The 18,566-nt window shown below is 39.5% G+C and overlaps 1 protein-coding gene across 5 annotated transcripts in view; it reads right to left on the reverse strand.

The window, feature by feature from the left end:
* MYPN (myopalladin) overlaps positions 1 to 18,566 on the reverse strand; it is a 2,130,465-nt gene that overhangs the window by 851,320 nt on the left and 1,260,579 nt on the right. For all 5 annotated transcript variants that reach the window (XM_044056370.1, XM_044056369.1, XM_044056367.1 and 2 more), the window contains exon 9: positions 15,723 to 15,839. In XM_044056370.1, coding sequence (XP_043912305.1) covers positions 15,723 to 15,839 — 117 coding nt within the window. The remainder of the gene's footprint in view (positions 1 to 15,722; positions 15,840 to 18,566) is intronic.

Consider the following 18,566-nt stretch of genomic DNA (forward strand, 5'->3'; position numbering starts at 1 on the left):
TATATTTTTTTGGTTGATAACTATAGAGATTAAAATCACTAAATAATGACACATACTGAGTTGCAGACATCATATCTTTCAGAAACTGCATACTCTCTTTATTCTAGCAACAATATATAAGAGCAATATTAAAAATCTCTCCCTATTTTGTGGCCTTTGTCCCCCACTATTTCAGGCTTTGTGCAGATTTCTTATGCTAACAGGTTGAGCGGTATGCTGGAAGTACGTCTTCCATCTGCCTGTGATGTAATGTGGACTGGTGAGCAATGTGTTGCTGGGAACCCTTACTAAGAGTACCTGACTATTTTCTTTATCTTTTTGACTTTGCCTTGCAACCTGATATATTTTCTTTGTGCCACTTACTGAGTCACTTTCCAGAAGTTGGTAGAGTGCCTCTAATGCCTTGTTCTTTGTTATTGCAACTCCTTTCTTAACCTTGCTAGCCAACTGGTATTCCTTCCTAGCCTGGTTCACCTTATCTATCTCCCACTTTTTCCTGCACTCCTTCTTTCTTTTGATGACTTCCTGGACTTCTGCATTCCACCACCAGTTTTTCTTATATATCTTATTTCTATACCTGGTTTGGCCAGATATCTGTTCTGTAGTCATCACACACACAGTTTTGTGGCCCTCCATCTCTCAAATATTAATTAAATACTACTTCTGTCATGTCCATGTTTCTGTTTACTGTAAACACCATTATAGTTTATAGCAGGAATGTGTGCAGATTATATCACTGCACCGACCCAGTTAAGAACTAAGCAAATGCACCTTCTGATGAGTTTCACAAAAACTAAAGCTCGCGCACCAGGAACCAATTCATCACATAACCAGACAGATCTGATGAAGTTCATCTGTGTATAGTGGACAAAAGTGCTAATAAAGTCTAGTTATGTGATCAGCTGGTTCCTGGAGCATGGTCTTTAGTTTTTGTGGCTCTTTGTTTTTGGATTCCTTGGTTTGTAGTACCTTCTGATGAGATTCAGTCGGCATGATGTAGCATGGAAGCTTATCTTTTAAATGTAGTAATTTTGCTTTTAAAATGTAATAACTTTTTATTTCCCAGAGATGTGAAACCATTTATTTTGAATGAAATTATTGAGGTCCTTTTACAACATGCAGAAAATAGAAGTGTGTATATCTTTGCACATAAATAAATACAGCACTCTGTGAGCCAGTGGTAAGCATTGTCTATCAGTCAATCATAAAATGCAAGATCTTCCCTGCTGAATTTTCCATCAACAAAGTTCATCAGAAAAAGGTAATATGCAAATACTCTGAATGCCATGCAGGTGACAGCTATGCATAATGCAAAAAGAAAATGGCAGGTATGATGTATTAGCCACTGGAATATAAATTGCCATGCATTCATCTAATCCCTATAGTGATAATATGTAATAGATCTAAGATTGCGGGGTCCATGAGCCCTGCAAAGAATGTGCACAAATCACAACAAAGGCTGTTACATCAGTGTAGCTCTGTTACAGTTAAATCTCCTTCCCCTTCCCATTAATTACCCCATGCACAAAGTATTGTCAGAGGGTTACTTGTGACCATGTCTGTTATATTACGGAGCAGTTCACGGCTCAGTGTTTTTTAGCTATACCCTCTATAGTAGCTAATCTGTAAATCTAGTTCTTAGGACTTTAACCCATAACATAGAAAGGCTTTGTGATGAGCTAAGCTTAGGGCAGCTAGATAGTGTCATACAGCAGCACCATCTAACATCTAGCCCTCATGCTAGACACCTCTCAGGTGACCCCTGTAAAACCAAGACTGTAAACTATAATAGCCAATTAGCCAAACCATAATACAGGTCCTGATAACATGGGTTTACATTTCCTAATGTCTCTATGGCCACTTTAGAAGATACGGGCATCCTGAAACAATGTAGCAATTGTCTCATGTACTCAGACAAATTTTTAATCCTTAAAGAAACTAACACAGTATGCAAAACGTGTACATATATAACTTCCTTGGAGGCAAAAATCTTGCTTAGAAACGAGGTTGCCAATACACATAGACCTTCTCATGCTGAGGTGCATAAAAGAAACCTCTCCAAACCTCAAAAACCTCTTAAGCCATCAAAATGCAACATCTACCATCAGCAACCACTAAAGCACACACCAAAAGCAACACCTAACATTACACATAAGCCTACACCCAATGATCCTCCATGAACAAAGCCCATAAGGCAAGCAAACATTTTACCTAGTATTCCTGTCATAGTGGGTTCTATTGTATGACACACCGACAGTCATCTCACCAGGATGGATAAGGAGAATACAATGGTTAGTTGCCTATCTGAAGCTAGGATCTGCAATTTCACAAATTCAGGTCACTACACTACAGGTACCAATATGATTCTGTCATAGTTCATGTGGGTGTAAATGACCCGAGGCATAACTCACTGGACTACAGGAAAAGTGATATTATGGATCTTTCTAAATATGTGCCACAGACAGGTACATGCCTTGCATTGAGCAGCATTCTACCCTCACCAAGAATGAGGCCACAGTATGAACAGAAAATCATTGCTTTTAATAACTGGCTTAGTTTCTGGTGCGACTCCAAGGGAATCCAATATCTATCAGCATGGGCGGACAGATAACTTTGCTTTGCCAAGGATGGTCTGCACCTGTACCCCTGGACTTTTGAATACTGTCTAAAACTCTATCCATTACCTTACAGCCTTTTTAGGCAATGTCAAAATGACAAAATTACCAACATAGCAAAAAAAAAAAAAAAAAAAAAAAAACCAATCAACGCAACCTTAAAGTGTTACTGCTCAATGCTAGGAGCGTAAACAAGAAACTCCACACCCTACAGGTACTTTTTACTGTGAAGAATGTGTATATCTGTGTACATTCTATAGAGTAATGAGAATGTACACATCTGTGTTGTTACCAAGACTTGGTTTAAAACCACAGAAAGTTCTCCAGCAGTGGAAGGCTACAGTGTCTTAAACACATTTAGACTAACAGCAGCACAGACAGGACTAAAGGTGGAGGTCTCAATATATGTCGGCAGCAAATGCAACTCTAGGTTGGTTAAACAGGATGATGCCCATCCAAGTCTCCATAGGCAAGGTTCTCTTCCATGTAGTGACCAGCTACAGGTCACCCTCTATAACCCATGAAGCTCACAACTCTTACCTAGCCCTACTAGAAGCACTCACCATCCAACCAAATACCCTATTCAAGGGAGACTTTGACTACCCTCTAAAGCCTGGGAAATGTACACAGCCTCTAACTCACAGCACAATATTTCCTGGCCTTCATTAACACAAACATCCTGGACCAGATGGTGCATTCTCCAACCAGAGGATCAAACATATCGGATCTAGTACTTAACATGGGAGAGCATTGCACTCCCCCACCCCCATGTCACATCCTCATTGGTAAAGGTGGACAACAAAGCTGTCTCCCTAAAAATAAAATTCAACCCAGAAAACCAAACTAAACCTGTGACAGTTAGGAATAATACTAAAGCAAATCATATCCCATTAAGCAATAGTTTGTCAAAATTCATAGCTCCCCCAAACCCCAATAATACAGCTAATGCTGCAGAATTATTTACAGAAACCCTGTACAAACATGTAAATGGCTGCACTGAGGCTGACATATCTACCAGAAGTAAGCCCAGATCTAACATCAAATCTTTACCTTAACAGGTTATATAACAATATAAAAAAATCATGGCCAAAATCAGAAACAGCAACGCTCACAGAGACAAGAGCTCTATGATTCAATTAAATAAAAAACTAAGAGGTCTAATAAAGTCCAGCAAGGCCACTTATGAGGTCAGGATAGCCTCCCAGGCTCAGAACAATCAGAAGGTCTTCTTCAGCTATGTAAGGAATCTTAAAGGTAATACTCAAAAGTGTGCAGCAGAACTGGTGGAAAATAGCACAATCTTCACTGATCAGAATGACTTAGCAAATCTACTGGCTGATAAATTTAGCTCTGTTTTCACTCCCACTGCCCACTCTATCAACTATGAAATCCCGCCTAGCATTTCCCCCCACTATCAACAAGGAACAGGTCCTGGAGGTGCTTGCTAAGGCCAAAAACACTGCTTCAGTGGGCCTCGACAATATCCCTTGTTGTCTCCTAAATACCCTAAAATATGACCTAGCAGGACCACTTAAGGCACTCAAACTACAGCCTCAAAACAGGTCACTTGCCAGGTGAATGGAGGGCTGCAATGGTCATCCCTCTTTATAAGGGTGGACCATCAACTGACCGTCTGCACTACAGACCTATCAGTCTGACAGGTCTAATATGCAAATCCATGGAACAAATTATCATGGAAATGATCAACAGGGATATTAGCAACCTACAGACACTGGACCCATCCTAGTTTGGCTTTATTAAGGGAAGGTCTTGCCTAGTTAACCTGCTAAACTTTTTTGAGAGGATCACCATGGCTAAGGATAAGGGGAAAATTATGCATACTGCCTACCTTCACCTGGCCAAGATATTTGATACAATACCCTAAGCAGGTATTGTTGGCAAACTCTTAGAACTTGCATAAATCCCTACATAATTGGCTAGATTGCCAGCTGGGTCACAGACAAGACCCAAGAAGTTAGAACTCATGAGACTACCTCCACCAAGAAGCAGGTCACCAGCGGAGTATCCCCAGGGCTTTGTATTGGTCCTGCACCTGTTTGGCATCTACTTCTCAAAAAGCAATGCTAATGTCAAAGGCCTCTGGCTCACCGGGTTCACAGATGACTGTAAATTGAGATCTACCATACAATTCCACCCATGACACCAACATTCTACAAGAGGGTCTAATACAAACAAATGACTAGTACAAAAGCTGTGGAGTAAAACTCAATGTAAAGAAATGTATTATAGTGCCCTTTGGGAAAGCATCCACCCAAGCTAAGCATTTTATCAATAAAACACCTCTAAGAGTTGACCCTAGAGTTAGGAATCTGGAAACTTATGTAGAAATTAATCTGGCATTCGACCAACATGTAGCCAAGACAGTAAGAAAATCAATATGTGTCACCCAGCTCATAAACAAGGGCATGGCATCCAGGTCCAAGGAAGTAATAACACCACTCTGCTTAGCCCCTATTAGATCCATCACTGAGTTAATTTCCCCCCTTTGGAATTATTGAGGCAGGCACTTGCAACAGTTGGAACTTTCTCAAAGATTCCTCATCAGAAGAATCCCCAGTATGAATACCCTGTCCTACACAGGTGGCCTTAATGTCCTAACTCTGTACTCAGTCTCCTACAGGTTAGTGACAGGAGATCTATGCCTAGCATATAAGCTGTCCTCGGATCCAGCTCAGTTGGCTCTGTTGGACAGCTGTAAGACAAACACCAGCAGTAACACTAGATCCAAGGACCTGCACTTTGTCTGCAACATAATCAGAACCTGCTAGAAGGACTGACGTGTCAAAAAGGATCGCAGCACTATCGAACATACTCCCCATCTATGTGAAGCAGAGTTCATCCCCATGCTAAAGGATAATGCTGTCCAAGCTGCAAAATCCTTTACTAATGCATTCTACGGGCACCTACAAGAATGCATGGATCGTGCTATCCCAAGCAAAACCAAGACTCACTCCTTCAAGAAAAGGAAACCAGTCTGGCGGACCCCTGCCATAAACAAGCTATACAATAGAAGGAGGAAACTAGTATAGAAGAGAGTAAAATCCCAAGAAGGGAAGACATCCCTGATCAGTATCAGCAAGAAACTATGATCCCTCATAAAATCGTCCAAGGTGAGCTTTGAAAGAAAACTTGCCAAGAACTCCAAAGATAACCACAAGGCATTCTTTAGCTATGTCAAGAATCTAAGTGGCAATGCTCAGATCTGCTCAGAGTTAGTGCAGAATGGCACAAAATACACTGAACCAACCGATATTGCCAACATCCTGGCAGACAGGTTCAGTGCAAACTTCACCCCCCTCTCACCCCCAGAAGGGCCCATAACCATACCAGAAGACGGTGGAGCCCCTGAAATCACAGACACTCAGGTTAAAATAGCCCTCCCCAAAGCCAAAAACACAGCATCAATGGGACCGGACGGTGTCCCAGGCTGTGTCCTACATGAGCTCAAAGATGAATTAACCCCTCACCTAAACACACTGTTCAAACTCAGCCTCTCCACAGGCTACGTACCCATAGAGTGGTACACAGCAACGGTTATTCCACTCCACAAAGCTGGAGCCACAACAGACCCTGGGAACTATCACCCTATAAGCCTGACTAGCTTGGTCTGCAAGGCTATGGAGCGCATCATCATGGAACTCATTAACAGAGACATTGGGAACCTCCAAACACTGGACCCTACCCAGTTCGGCTTTGTTAAGGGCAGATCATGCCTCCTAAACCTGGTGGACTTCTTTGAGACAGTTACCAAGGCTATAGATGAGGGAAATGTGGTACACACAGCCTACCTAGACCTCCCAAAGGCCTTCAACACCATTCCCCATTCTGGTATTATAAACAAGCTCACCAGTCTGAACATAAACCTCTATGTCACAAGATGGGTTGCCAATTGGCTCATGGACAGAACCCACATGGTGAGAGTTGTGGGAGTTAGGTCTGACTCTAAACCAGTTACAAGTGGTGTTCCCAAGGGCTCAGTCCTAGGACCCCTCCTGTTTGGCATATACATCTCAGAGGTACAGACAAGCACAGGAGGACTATGGCTGACCAAGTTCGCAGATGACTGCAAACTAGGGGCTATAATTGACTCACCAGCTGACACAGACATCCTCCAAAAGGGTCTCACTAAGACGGATACCTGGTGTCAAAATCATGGCCTCAAGCTAAATGCCAAAAAGTGCATAGTTATTCCCTTTGGAAATAACAAAGTACCTACCAACTACCACATAGATGGTAGTCCCCTAAATACGGAAAACGTAATAAGGGATCTGGGGACCCAAGTAGAGAGTAATCTCTCCTTTGATAATCACATTGCCAAAGTGGTTAGAAAATCCTTCTATGTGGCCCACCTAATCACAAAAGGGTTTGCATCCAGATCAAAAGAGGTCATTGTGCCCCTCTACTCATCACTCATCAGATCCATCATAGAGTACAATGCCCCATTTGGGATGTATCTTACAAGACACCTGCAACAGCTGGAAAGACCACAGAAGCACCTCACCAAGAGGATCACTGGTCTCAAACAGATGCCCTATGCAGCTCGACTGAAGAAATTCCAGCTGTACTCGGTTGCATACCGCCTGCTCAGAGGTGATTTCTGCCTGACATACAAGGCCATGTCCAACCCAGAATTGATGGACATGCTTGACCTAAAGAAAACCTTATCCCCTTGAGCCACATGCTCTAGGGATCTACACCTCACCACAACAATAAATAGGACGCGCTGGAGGGATAGATTTCTGTCCCAGAGACTTCCCATGCTTTGGAACAAGATTCCAATCTACATTAGGCAGAGCTCCTTGCTAGCACTCTTCAAGAGAAACCTTGACGAGTGGATAAGAAAAAAAGTTTACCCCGGGGATCACTTCAGTGGCTCTGCTGGAAAGAGGCACAGTGAACTAATCTAAGGGGGCGGCAAAAGCCAATGCATTCAGGCTAGGCTTATAAATGCCTTTGGGGAGATAGCCTAGTACCTACCTATGAACTTATGAACCCTGTTCAACAGAAACGTAGATCACTGGATGAAAAATTGCAAATTCACCCCCCCCCCCCAGTCTGTCCCTCATGCCTCTGATTAACAGAGGTCAACAGTAAGTAAATTAATCCCCAACTAACATACCTCCCACCACATACCCCCCTAGCTGCCTCCCTACTAACATACCCCACCATATAGGCTTTCAAGGAGCTCTGGAACAAAACTGGGTTGGATTGCATGGCTAGGCTTGTAAAGACCCTAGTAATTGTTAGCCTTGTATGAATCTATGAACCTATGTCTCCTTTCCTTTGCAGTTATTTTGTGTATGTCTTTGTTCATCTATTTATTCCACTCACACATGCATATACACTTTATAGCAAGTTACACTGCACTGTCCTCTTCCTACTCTTAAGTACTACTTTAGTATTTCCTGAGTATTGAAAAACAGTCTTTGGTACTGTAGAACTATCTGATTTGTAGAACACAAAGTGATGACAACAACCAAATTCACTCTATACTACACACTGGCATTCAGTTTTGAAATACCCTTTTCAGTACTGAAATATGTCTCCACTGAAAGTTCACTGCTAGTTATTACATTCTAAAATTATACAAGAAATCATCTGACTCATATTATGAATATTTATCATGGGCAGTTTTGGCAGATTCTTGGAAAATCACCAGTAATGTTATATTTGGCAGAGATGTTAAAATATTGACCATATATTTTATGACTTGGATTTATGACAGGAGAAAAGATTATTGAATGTACAATCAGCTAATCAGGTCCAGAAATCGGTAAGCAACATCTCACCAATGTGAGGCATGTAAAAGAAGTACAATAAAGATTATTTCTATGAAACTGGCATTTTATATTTGCCTTGATTCTGCCTGTTAAAAGACAGAGGTTTCAAAAATCTGATAATAGTGCAATCCATAAAATGGTGTTGCAGAGTCAAACTGTTGAAAGACACATATCCACTACTCCTCAAACAACAGGGGCTTCAAACCCCCAATAGAAGCCATCAGTGAGACATACATCTGTCAGTGCACTGATCATTCGATGAGTTATATTCATTAATGTGCATCATACTCAGTAGAAGTTTTGTTACTGAGCCTAAGATAAAAGCAGCAACTGAAACCTGCATTAGGACCCAACAATATTCCTCTGTAAAGTTTTTTGGGGTCACATCTGAATATTATCTGAGTTTCTCATATAAAACTTTATGTATAGCTGTCTGAAACTAACTGTTGCTGCCTTTTTAATATATTACAGCCCTTAGCTGAAAGCTTAGCTATGCATACAGTTTGAGGTTTTTCATAAGACTTACTCTATGTAAAACAGCTTTTTTATTGAGCATAATATACCTGTTACAAGTAGCATTTACCTGACAGCCTAGGTGTGCTAATGGGTTCATAGGTGGTTACTAGGTTATCATCCCTAGAGCCATTTTAAGCTTAGCCAGTCTTACCACAAATACAACAACATATTGCTGCATTGCTGACATGTCAATACCTGAAGGAATTTTATGGTTGTGATAACGGGTTGTACACATCAAGCTTTCACAGGCTGCCCTTTGTCCATTCAGGGACATAGGTGCCAAATCAGGGGTAAATTTGCAATTTCCCATTTATTGGTTTAAACTATGTTTGAACAGAGTTAGGGATGAGCTTTCTTTTACATGGATGACAAGACTTTTACAGAGAAGGGGTAAGCTTTGAGACACATACCTGTCCCTCCAAAATGTCCACTTTATGTCGCAGATGAAGTTTAGGTCCTTAGAATGCATATTTCTGATGCAATTATTTTTCAGATGTGCAACAAATCCATCAGTGTGGGATCAGAGGATGCTATTGTAAGCCAGGCATAGATCACTGTGCAGCCACAACAGTCTGTAGAAAACTAACAACAGGGTAGGACTTTAAGGTGGTATGCACAGAACTTGTTGCTTACTCTCTGCATTCTCTTTGTGAGTAACCTCTGTGATTTGTCAAGTTGTTGCAAATGCCTGGTCAAGTACATGCAGAAGAGTCTGTTGTACTCAATGACTGGTCTAATGAGAGCCAAGCAGAGCAAAACAGTGACCTGCTTGGACCTGGATGCTATGCCCTTACTTATAAGTTCTGCAATGTAGAATGATTTTCTCACTACAGTAGCCAGGTGGTGGGCAAAGGTCAGGTTACAGTCACCATGTGTTCTCAGATCCCTGACCACCGATTCTACTTTTAAGGATGAATTGTCAGTGTGGTATTTTCTAGGGGTGAATGCCTTTCCAAAGAGTAGTATTACACATTTTTCATGTTGAGTTTTACTCCATGCCTCTGTTTGTCTGCAACAGGCCCTCTTGAAGGGTATCTGTGTCTTTAGGGATTCAATGACCACACATAGTTTGAAGTCATCAACATACTTTGCCAGCCATATGCCCTTGACATTTGTCTTCACTTCAGAGAAATAGATGTCAAAAAGGAGATGCCCTAGCACTGATCCCTGCGGAACTCTGTTAATGACTGGCCTCTTTGTTGAACTAGCTATCCAAAGGTGACATATGGGTTTGCCTAATTTGGTAAGCTTACCAAAAATGCCTGAGTGAGGGATTGTGCTGAACACCTTGGCCAGATCGAGATAGGCAGTGTGTACTGTTTTGCCCTCATCCATAGCTTTAGTGACCTTCTTGAGGAAGCCCAACAGATTGAGTAGGCATGACCTTCCTTTGACTAAACAAACTGGGTCGGGTCCAGTGTCTGTAGTTTTCCCTATGTCATTGTTTATCAGATCCATGACAGTTCTTTTCATGGCCTTGCATATGAGACTAGTCAAACTTCTGGGTTTGTAGTTACCTGGGTCCATTGAAGCCCACCCTCTTGTGTAGCGGGATAACCATTGCAGCCCTCCATTAATTTGGCATGAAGCTTTTCATGAAGCTATGGTAAAGCAGTGATTCTAGTGTGCCTGAAAGGTCATGTTTCATGTTATTTGGGGGGCATCCTGGAATATTATCAGGGCCCACAGAAACAGTGTTTGTGGCCTTGAAGATCACAGAGAGAACCTGATCCCTAGTGATTGTTGATGAAAAATGCTGGGAGGTTATTTTCTGGGGGAGTGACTGGTGGTAACAGGGAGTTAATATTGGAGGCAAGTTTATCAGGCAGAAGATTAGCTATATTTAGATGCTCTTGTTCCATTCACCATTAGTTCAGCACATTTGTGGGTGTTGCCTTAAGTTTGTAAGCAAAAATGAAGAAAATCTCACAGTTGTTCTTACCTAGGAGGCTATTTTTCTCAAATGTATCTCAAATTTGGCTTTGGTGGACTTGATTTCTCCCTTGAGTTGCTTGTTCGGATTGATGAGGGAGTTCTAATAATAATATATTTAGGGAAATAAAAAAAAAGTCACTTGATTGAGAAAAACTACTTTCCTTAGCTTTTATAGATGCATTGATATTCTCAGTGGTCATTGTATTGGCTGTTTCATTTAGCATTTAGTCTTCAGCACCAAAGATGACTGTTGAACTATATTAGTGTACATGTTCTGTTATATTCAGCACTATATTTCAGAAATTTGCTGGTCCACGTTTACTACATAAATGTAATCTGGACAAAGATGCCCATTGAAAAACACAGATAAAAAAATGGAGAAAGGTAATTTATTCTATAAGGTAGAACCCCACTCCCTCATGCTTTCAGGCTATGCCGCTAAGCTTCCCTTTCTTGAAATAAATATCGGTGAATTCACGTCACATCAAAGGAAGGAAAAAAAATCACTTAATGTGTTGTTTTCTTGTTGGGCAAATTTTAATTAATATGAATTTCCAGCCAAGTAACTCACTAATCTTGTATGGCCATAATTATAAACCGCTAAAATGACGACAGTCTGACACTATTAATAAACTTATTCTTCTCTGATTATATTACTGAGAGATAATCAGGTAAAACAAAATAGTTGGATTTATGTATCATCTGTCTTCCAAGAGTTAAAATGTGAGATGAAAAGAGGGACAAATATTATTTTGTGTTTCATCATAGAAATGGGAAATTTTATCTAGAAATAATTGCTGGTTGCAAGACTCTAACATGAAACATATATTTGGCTACTTGCTGCATGTTAGCAGCAGAAATTATACTGCAGGGCTAGGGGTTGTAATATATGTAAATCAATACTCAATGCAATTTACATCTCCATTCAGTTGAAAAACACTTTCATCCAGACTGTACCTGTAGCAGAGATATAGCTGACATCTAAAAACACATTTATTCTAAGCATATTTTGAACCTCTACTACTCCCACCCCATAAGGAAATAACAGTGTTAGCCATCTGTTTTGATGAATGTCAAGATCATTTGTCAGGGCAAGTTAATTTGTTGGAAGTTAAATTTCCCCCCAAAGGCTAGCTGAGTGATAATAGCAGGCACCTTGTATTAATCATTATGCACATCGTACATCTCAGGTAAGCAGTGACCAAGCCTACTAGAACCGGAGCAGTGCAGAACATTGTAAGTACAGTTATATAATGTTTGTCTCTGTTTTGAACCATGTACATAACTGCATAAACCATCACCTGAATAAGCAGAAATCAATCAAACGCCATTAGTGTTTCAGAGGGATTACAACTGGTGAAAGGAAGGAAGGTGCACATCCATGTTTACATATCAAAGCCTGACCATGTCAGACTTTGACAAAAGGGCTGAAGAATGAATCTACTTAAAATACATCATTTGAATTCATAAGTCTTTGTCGATGTCAGTCATATCTTAACATCATTGGAAACCATTGCAAAATTTCCTTGAGTAAGAACTGTAAAACTATCATGAGTGCAGAAGACACACTTTGTTCAGCAAGGGAGAATAAGGGGCATCAGCATTTTGAGATACATTAAAGGTCAGGAGGGCAGTGCAATTTGTCTGAGGACATTTATTAAGTATGAAGGAGATTGTGAATACTACATGAAAGATCTGATGAAGTCTGACTAATTTTTACGGATGAAAGTGCTTATTTGGTATTAAATAAACGTGTTTTGTGTGTTCTATATCCTCCGTTTTTTTATTTATTACTACAATTAAGTAATTAATCTCACACTATAATTCCTTGTTCATTAATATTCAGACGGGTTGCTTATGTGTTATCCAAGTAACTGATATGGATGAGTGTAATACTATAGATAAGGTTAACAGACTGCTAGGGAAATTTAAAGCAAGGAATGCAAGTTGCCCTGAAGGAATTGCCAATTTAGAAATAAAAGAGTTTACATCAAAAAACGTGCCAATTGCTTGTCATCCTTTAAACTGATCTCTTAAGGAAAATTTGGGAATTTCTGCCTGGAAAGAGGAAATTGTTATACTTTTTCAGAAAGGAAAGTGACCTAAGCATAAAACTGAATCTTAAAGACCAATTAGCCTCTTATGTACAGATTCAAACATTAAGAAAAAACAGTACATGACATAATCTTTAATGAGCTTACAGGAGGTAGCAAGTTAGACATTATACACTGTACCATAAGGGAAAGAATGTTCACAGCCATACATTTACACTTCTGTATTTCTACTAATTCTGTTGTCATGTTTCTAGAAAAAGAGAGCCATAATGAATATTACCTTATAAATAATACATTACCAGATAATGTGCATATCTAGAATGACCTAAGAATAATAGGTTCATAGGTGTGTATTAGGCTAATGGCCCTGGAACCTTTACAAGCCTAGCCCATAGAAGTGCCCTGGCATCGTGTCGTGTGATGTTAGTTCCCAGTGCCTCTATCAAGTTGAGCCACTTGAGTGATCCCAGGGTAAACTTTCTATTACCCATCCACCCATCAAGATTTCTCTGCTTGACATGTATGAGAAGTCTATGCCGGAGCATGGGCAGTCTCTGGGTTATGAATCTGTCCCTCCAGCATGTTCTGTTGATTGTGGTAATGAGGTTGAGGTCTCTGGAGTGTGTGGTGTGGAGGGACTGGGATTTCTTTAGAAGTAGCATTTCTAACAGTGCTGGGTCAAACATAGTTTTGTAAGTCAAGCAGAAATCGCCTCTTAGTAGACGATATGAGACAGAGAATAGCTGGAGTTTTTTGAGTCTGTCCATATAGGACATGTGTTTAAGGCCTAGGATCCTCTTTGTGAGGTACTTTTGTGGCCTTTCCAACTGTTGCAGGTGTCTAGTGAGGTACATGCCAAATGGGGCATTATACTCAATGATTGGCCTAATGAGGGAAAACTAGAAAGAGGCGATGACCTCTTTCTTCCTGGATGCAAAACCCTTGGTAATGAGATGTGCCACATAGAAGGACTTTCTGACCACAGTGGCAATGTGGTGGTTGAAGGAGAGATTGCTGTCAACCTGTGCCCGCAGATCTCTTATAATGCCTTCAGTGTTCAGTGGGCTCCCATCGATGTGGTAATTAGAGGAAACTGAGTTTTTGTCAAAGGAGATGACGATGCATTTTTTGGCATTAAGCTTAAGGCCATGATTTCAACACCAGTCACTGGTCTCAGTGAGGTCTTTCAGTAGGATGTCTACATCACTTGGGGAGTTAATAATGACTCCCAGCTTGCAGTTGTCTGCAGACTTGGTCGGCTAGAGTCCCTCCGTGTTGGCCTGGACTTCTGAGAAGTAGGTGCCAAACAGGAGAGGACCCAGGACCGATTCCTGTGGGACTCCACTCATGACTGGTTGGCAGTCTGACTTGGAGTCCACTACTTTCACACTGTGGGTTCTATCTGTGAGCCAATTTGCAACCCACCTAGTGATATAGGGGTTGATGCCTAGTTTGGTGAGTTTATCAATAATTCTTGAGTGGGGATGGTGTAATGGTGGATAAAGACCTGGCATTTAATTCCCACAGCAACTATCTCTGTACTTTTTTATTAACCATCTCTGTACTTTAGTCAATAAATAGACTGTCATTTTATTAAGATCAGTTGCATGAAGAACATTGACATGCATGGCTGCTCTATATGCCACAACCATTTAACCTATGCTCCAGTTTTGAGCTGCTTTGTGCTCTTTGAATACAGTTGTTTTGAAAGATCAAATTGAATAAACAATGCCACTGCAGTAAATAAATCTAGATTTTAGATACCTACAGCATAAGTCCTGACTGCAAAAAATGAAGTGATCCAGTGATACCGTACAAAAAATATTTACTCAGCTTCCAACACATAACAATTGGTAAAACCCCAATGAAACTGATATGTTCAAGTACCTATTTAAGGAGTTGGGAAACATAAAGACGTGCACCCCTAAAAATAGCTTGCCTGTTGACATGATATAATCAAACAAAATTATTGCTTTAAGAGAGGAGCTGACTTATGCTTTGTAAACAGAAAATGTAAAGCCTGGTGAAAGAACACACATCAGATGATTATACATAGAAATTCACATATATGTTACATGTATGCACTAGATACAGTCATGAATGACTAGGTACCTTATTCAGATAAACATTTCAGGAGTGGTAAACAGAGTCATCTTGACATTTGCTTAACATATTCCCAAAATAATTTCAAATACTATTCAGCACTGTTTAACTTGAGTACTTATTCTGTTTTCTTAATAAACTGTTTTTCCAGTTTATGTAAGCATTTGGTCTGGACTGTTTTTGCAAAGTTCTAACTCAGATGATAATGAACTAACTAAATAAAAGATAACTTCCCTTTGTATTCCAGGGGTTACTTATATTTCCAAAGTAGTAATGGTTTACTATGACCATGGCAACAATTCACAGACGGTCTAAATGTATAGCTGAATGTGCATGTGGTATATCTCTGGCTATTCCTCCATAGCCTGATTATCAGGGTCATCCTTCCAAATCACATCTGCAAATAGATATTTTGCATATGCCCTTATCTAGTGAGTAGATACAAACAAATCAATAAAGCAGTCATCCGGACAGGAGTGTGTTTATATATGGCATACTTTAGTTTGCATAATATTATGTCAATGGCTTTCAGATTAATGCTCTCCCGCATGTACATTGGAAGAAACATATTTCTATAGCTGCTTCTGTGTATACATGAACACCTGCTCCATATCACATATTAAATACAGCTAAGTTTACTAAAATGGTTTATTACTCTAATTATCACTTCAAAAATGTGTACAAAGTGATTTCCTCACCTTTCACAGTTAGACGTGCAATACTAGATACTGTGCCATATTTGTTGCTTGCGGTGCAGGTAAAAGTTCCAGAATCTTCAGGGAAAACCTCAGCTATCACCAAAGTACAGATTTCCTCTGAATTTAAGAAAAAATGATAAAGTCGTTGTAATGTGCTGACTTGGCATGGATAAGGCTTAACATTTAGAGAAGCATAGCTGTAAACTTAAAATACTAAGCTGTTTTATTCAGCCTGTTTGACCAAGAATAGCATAGAAATGATGTTGTATGATTTTAATCAAAAGAAAATGTTAAACAGTAATTTCATTAATGCACAATGGTCTCAATGTTACTAATTTGTAACGGAGAATTTCCCAATAGGCAAGTTAAATTGAATGAGTTTAAAACCATATGCACTGGTCTAAAGCAATATTGTGGCTATATTCAGCATTACATGCAAGTAATACTTGGTTTAAACAAACCAATGTGCAAGTATTCAATCAAAAAAGTAAGTATAGCTTTAAATATAATAACTCTGCTATAACAATGTTTTTCAAATAAAATTAATATATATGGAACTTAGACAAAATTTTCCTCTGTAGCTCGGGCCATACCTCTCAACTGTACAGATTTTTGCAGAATGTCCAAATATTTGCCTCATAATTTTGGTCCATTTTCATAAAATTGTGGTTTTCTGGCAAATTAGCGGCAAATCATTAAACATTGAAGTTAGAAAATAATGATAGACATTTGAGTTTCAGACTTCATACACTTCAGAAAATTCATGCTAATGCAAAACCTGTTTTCTATCAACTTTCTAAGTTTGTAAGAACAATATTTCAAATTGTCCCTATTTGTGGGCCTTTGTCCCACTTTTATATATGACTTTGTCCAGATTTCTTGCTCTAAGAGGTTGAGAGGTATGGTACCAGCTCCTTGTGCTTTGGAGCCACTTTTCCAGGAATTTCACAAACACAATTAACTATGTTTCATTAAAAAAAGAAGAGCTTTACTTTTAACAAACCAAGCTGAGTGTTAATGTTTTGTGAATACTATGTAGTCACCCCTCTTCTCAACATGTACAATTCAAAAAATATTTTAGTTTGACCACAGTCACCACCCCATCCCCACATATTGCCTGGTAGCCCATCTTAAACCAATTATGCACAAATACTAATATCTTCAAGCAGCATACTTCATCTCAGCATCTCTAACCCCAAAACCCTTTAAACTCTCTAGACATTCTGTATACTTACTAAAAAAAAATCTACCTTTCTTATTTTCAACTATTTCCTTCTATTACATATTTAATAAGCTCATTATACACATTATAAATCACTGTATTCTAATCTCCCCAGCACTGTACATAGAACTGCCAAATGAATCACTTTAGACATATTAACCCTAACAAATGATCATACAGTTTAGCAAACTAAACAATACATGCTGACACAGTCCATATAGAATTTATACATTCAAATATCAGTGGAAGTTCAGCAACAATTTATTTTGCACATATGCATATTCATGTACAAATTGCTTCATGAAAGTGTCCTATGGAATGCTTCAGGTAACAGTAAATCAATGCACAAAAGCTCAAATGTAGCTGATTAAAAATTGTAACTGTAACGTACATGAAATCCCCCAAGGAATTCTGTAGTATATCCCATATTTGGTGAATTACACCCTTCTCCAAAACTATTCCCACTCCAAAGGCACACTAACTCTGAAACTACTGTTTTCTATTAATGGGAAATGCTTGACTTTACACTAAAGACATATACGACATTTTCATAAATATGGAAAAATGCAGCTTTCACCATTTCAAGTAAATCAAAATCTGACCATCTGCTTTCAATCATGTGTGCTTTGCAAGTCAGCTGTTCACAATTATGTCTATATCCAACTTGTATTTCCTTATAAGAAAAGAGCCATATATTATGTTTCCAAGTTGCACATCATAAGTTGTACATAGAGTACAACTTATAACATGTAACATGGAAAAATTATACATTTACGCTAATATTCAAAGAAATGTTGACCACTCATGATAATTGCCCAGTGAAGGTTGATCAGTTAGTACAATGATGAGAAAATGTAATTCAGAGACAAATACGAGTGTGGAGAGAAAGACCCCATTATTGGCTCATTACATGTGTACTGCACTAGTATTCTCCCTAACAGCCAATGTATCAAGTTAGCAAGGGCATTCCCAGCATGCCAGACATCCCAACACATATGTTTACCTCCATTCATCAACGAACAAGCCCCCCCAACATTTAATCACATTCACTGAAAGATTCAACCATATGCTAATATTCACAATCCAACACACATACACAAACACACACACACACACACACACACACACACACACACACACACACACACACACACACACACACACACACAGACTTTTAATTCTATGCCTAACCATCCCAGTGCAATAACCTAGGCTGAAACTCACTCAAAAACACACACATACACACACGTGCACAAACACACTCACACACATCCATGCAGCCTCGTTCATGCCCCTATAAACAAGGGCACACAAGTTCACATACATACACTGTCATTCCCCACCCCATTTTCATTGATCCTACCTCCAAAGCCCATAGAAGTGAACAAGTGACTGCAGCATTTTTATACCTGTCACATTTTCCTCCTACAGTAACATTTTACTTGGCTGAGTGATTCTCTGAATCACTCAGCCAAGTAAATTTAAATTATTTATTTACTCTCTGAATCAGTCAGCCAAACAAATTGGGAGCCACAGACATGATTAATCAGCATAACCCACTCCCCTGCCCTGTCACATTAGCATACAACTTCTTGCACAAGATGACTTTCTATACTGATGTT

The sequence above is a fragment of the Protopterus annectens genome, chromosome 14.part0 (genome assembly GCF_019279795.1).
Source record: "Protopterus annectens isolate FY-2018-M chromosome 14.part0, PAN1.0, whole genome shotgun sequence".
In the NCBI taxonomy this organism is placed as follows: domain Eukaryota; kingdom Metazoa; phylum Chordata; order Ceratodontiformes; family Protopteridae; genus Protopterus; species Protopterus annectens.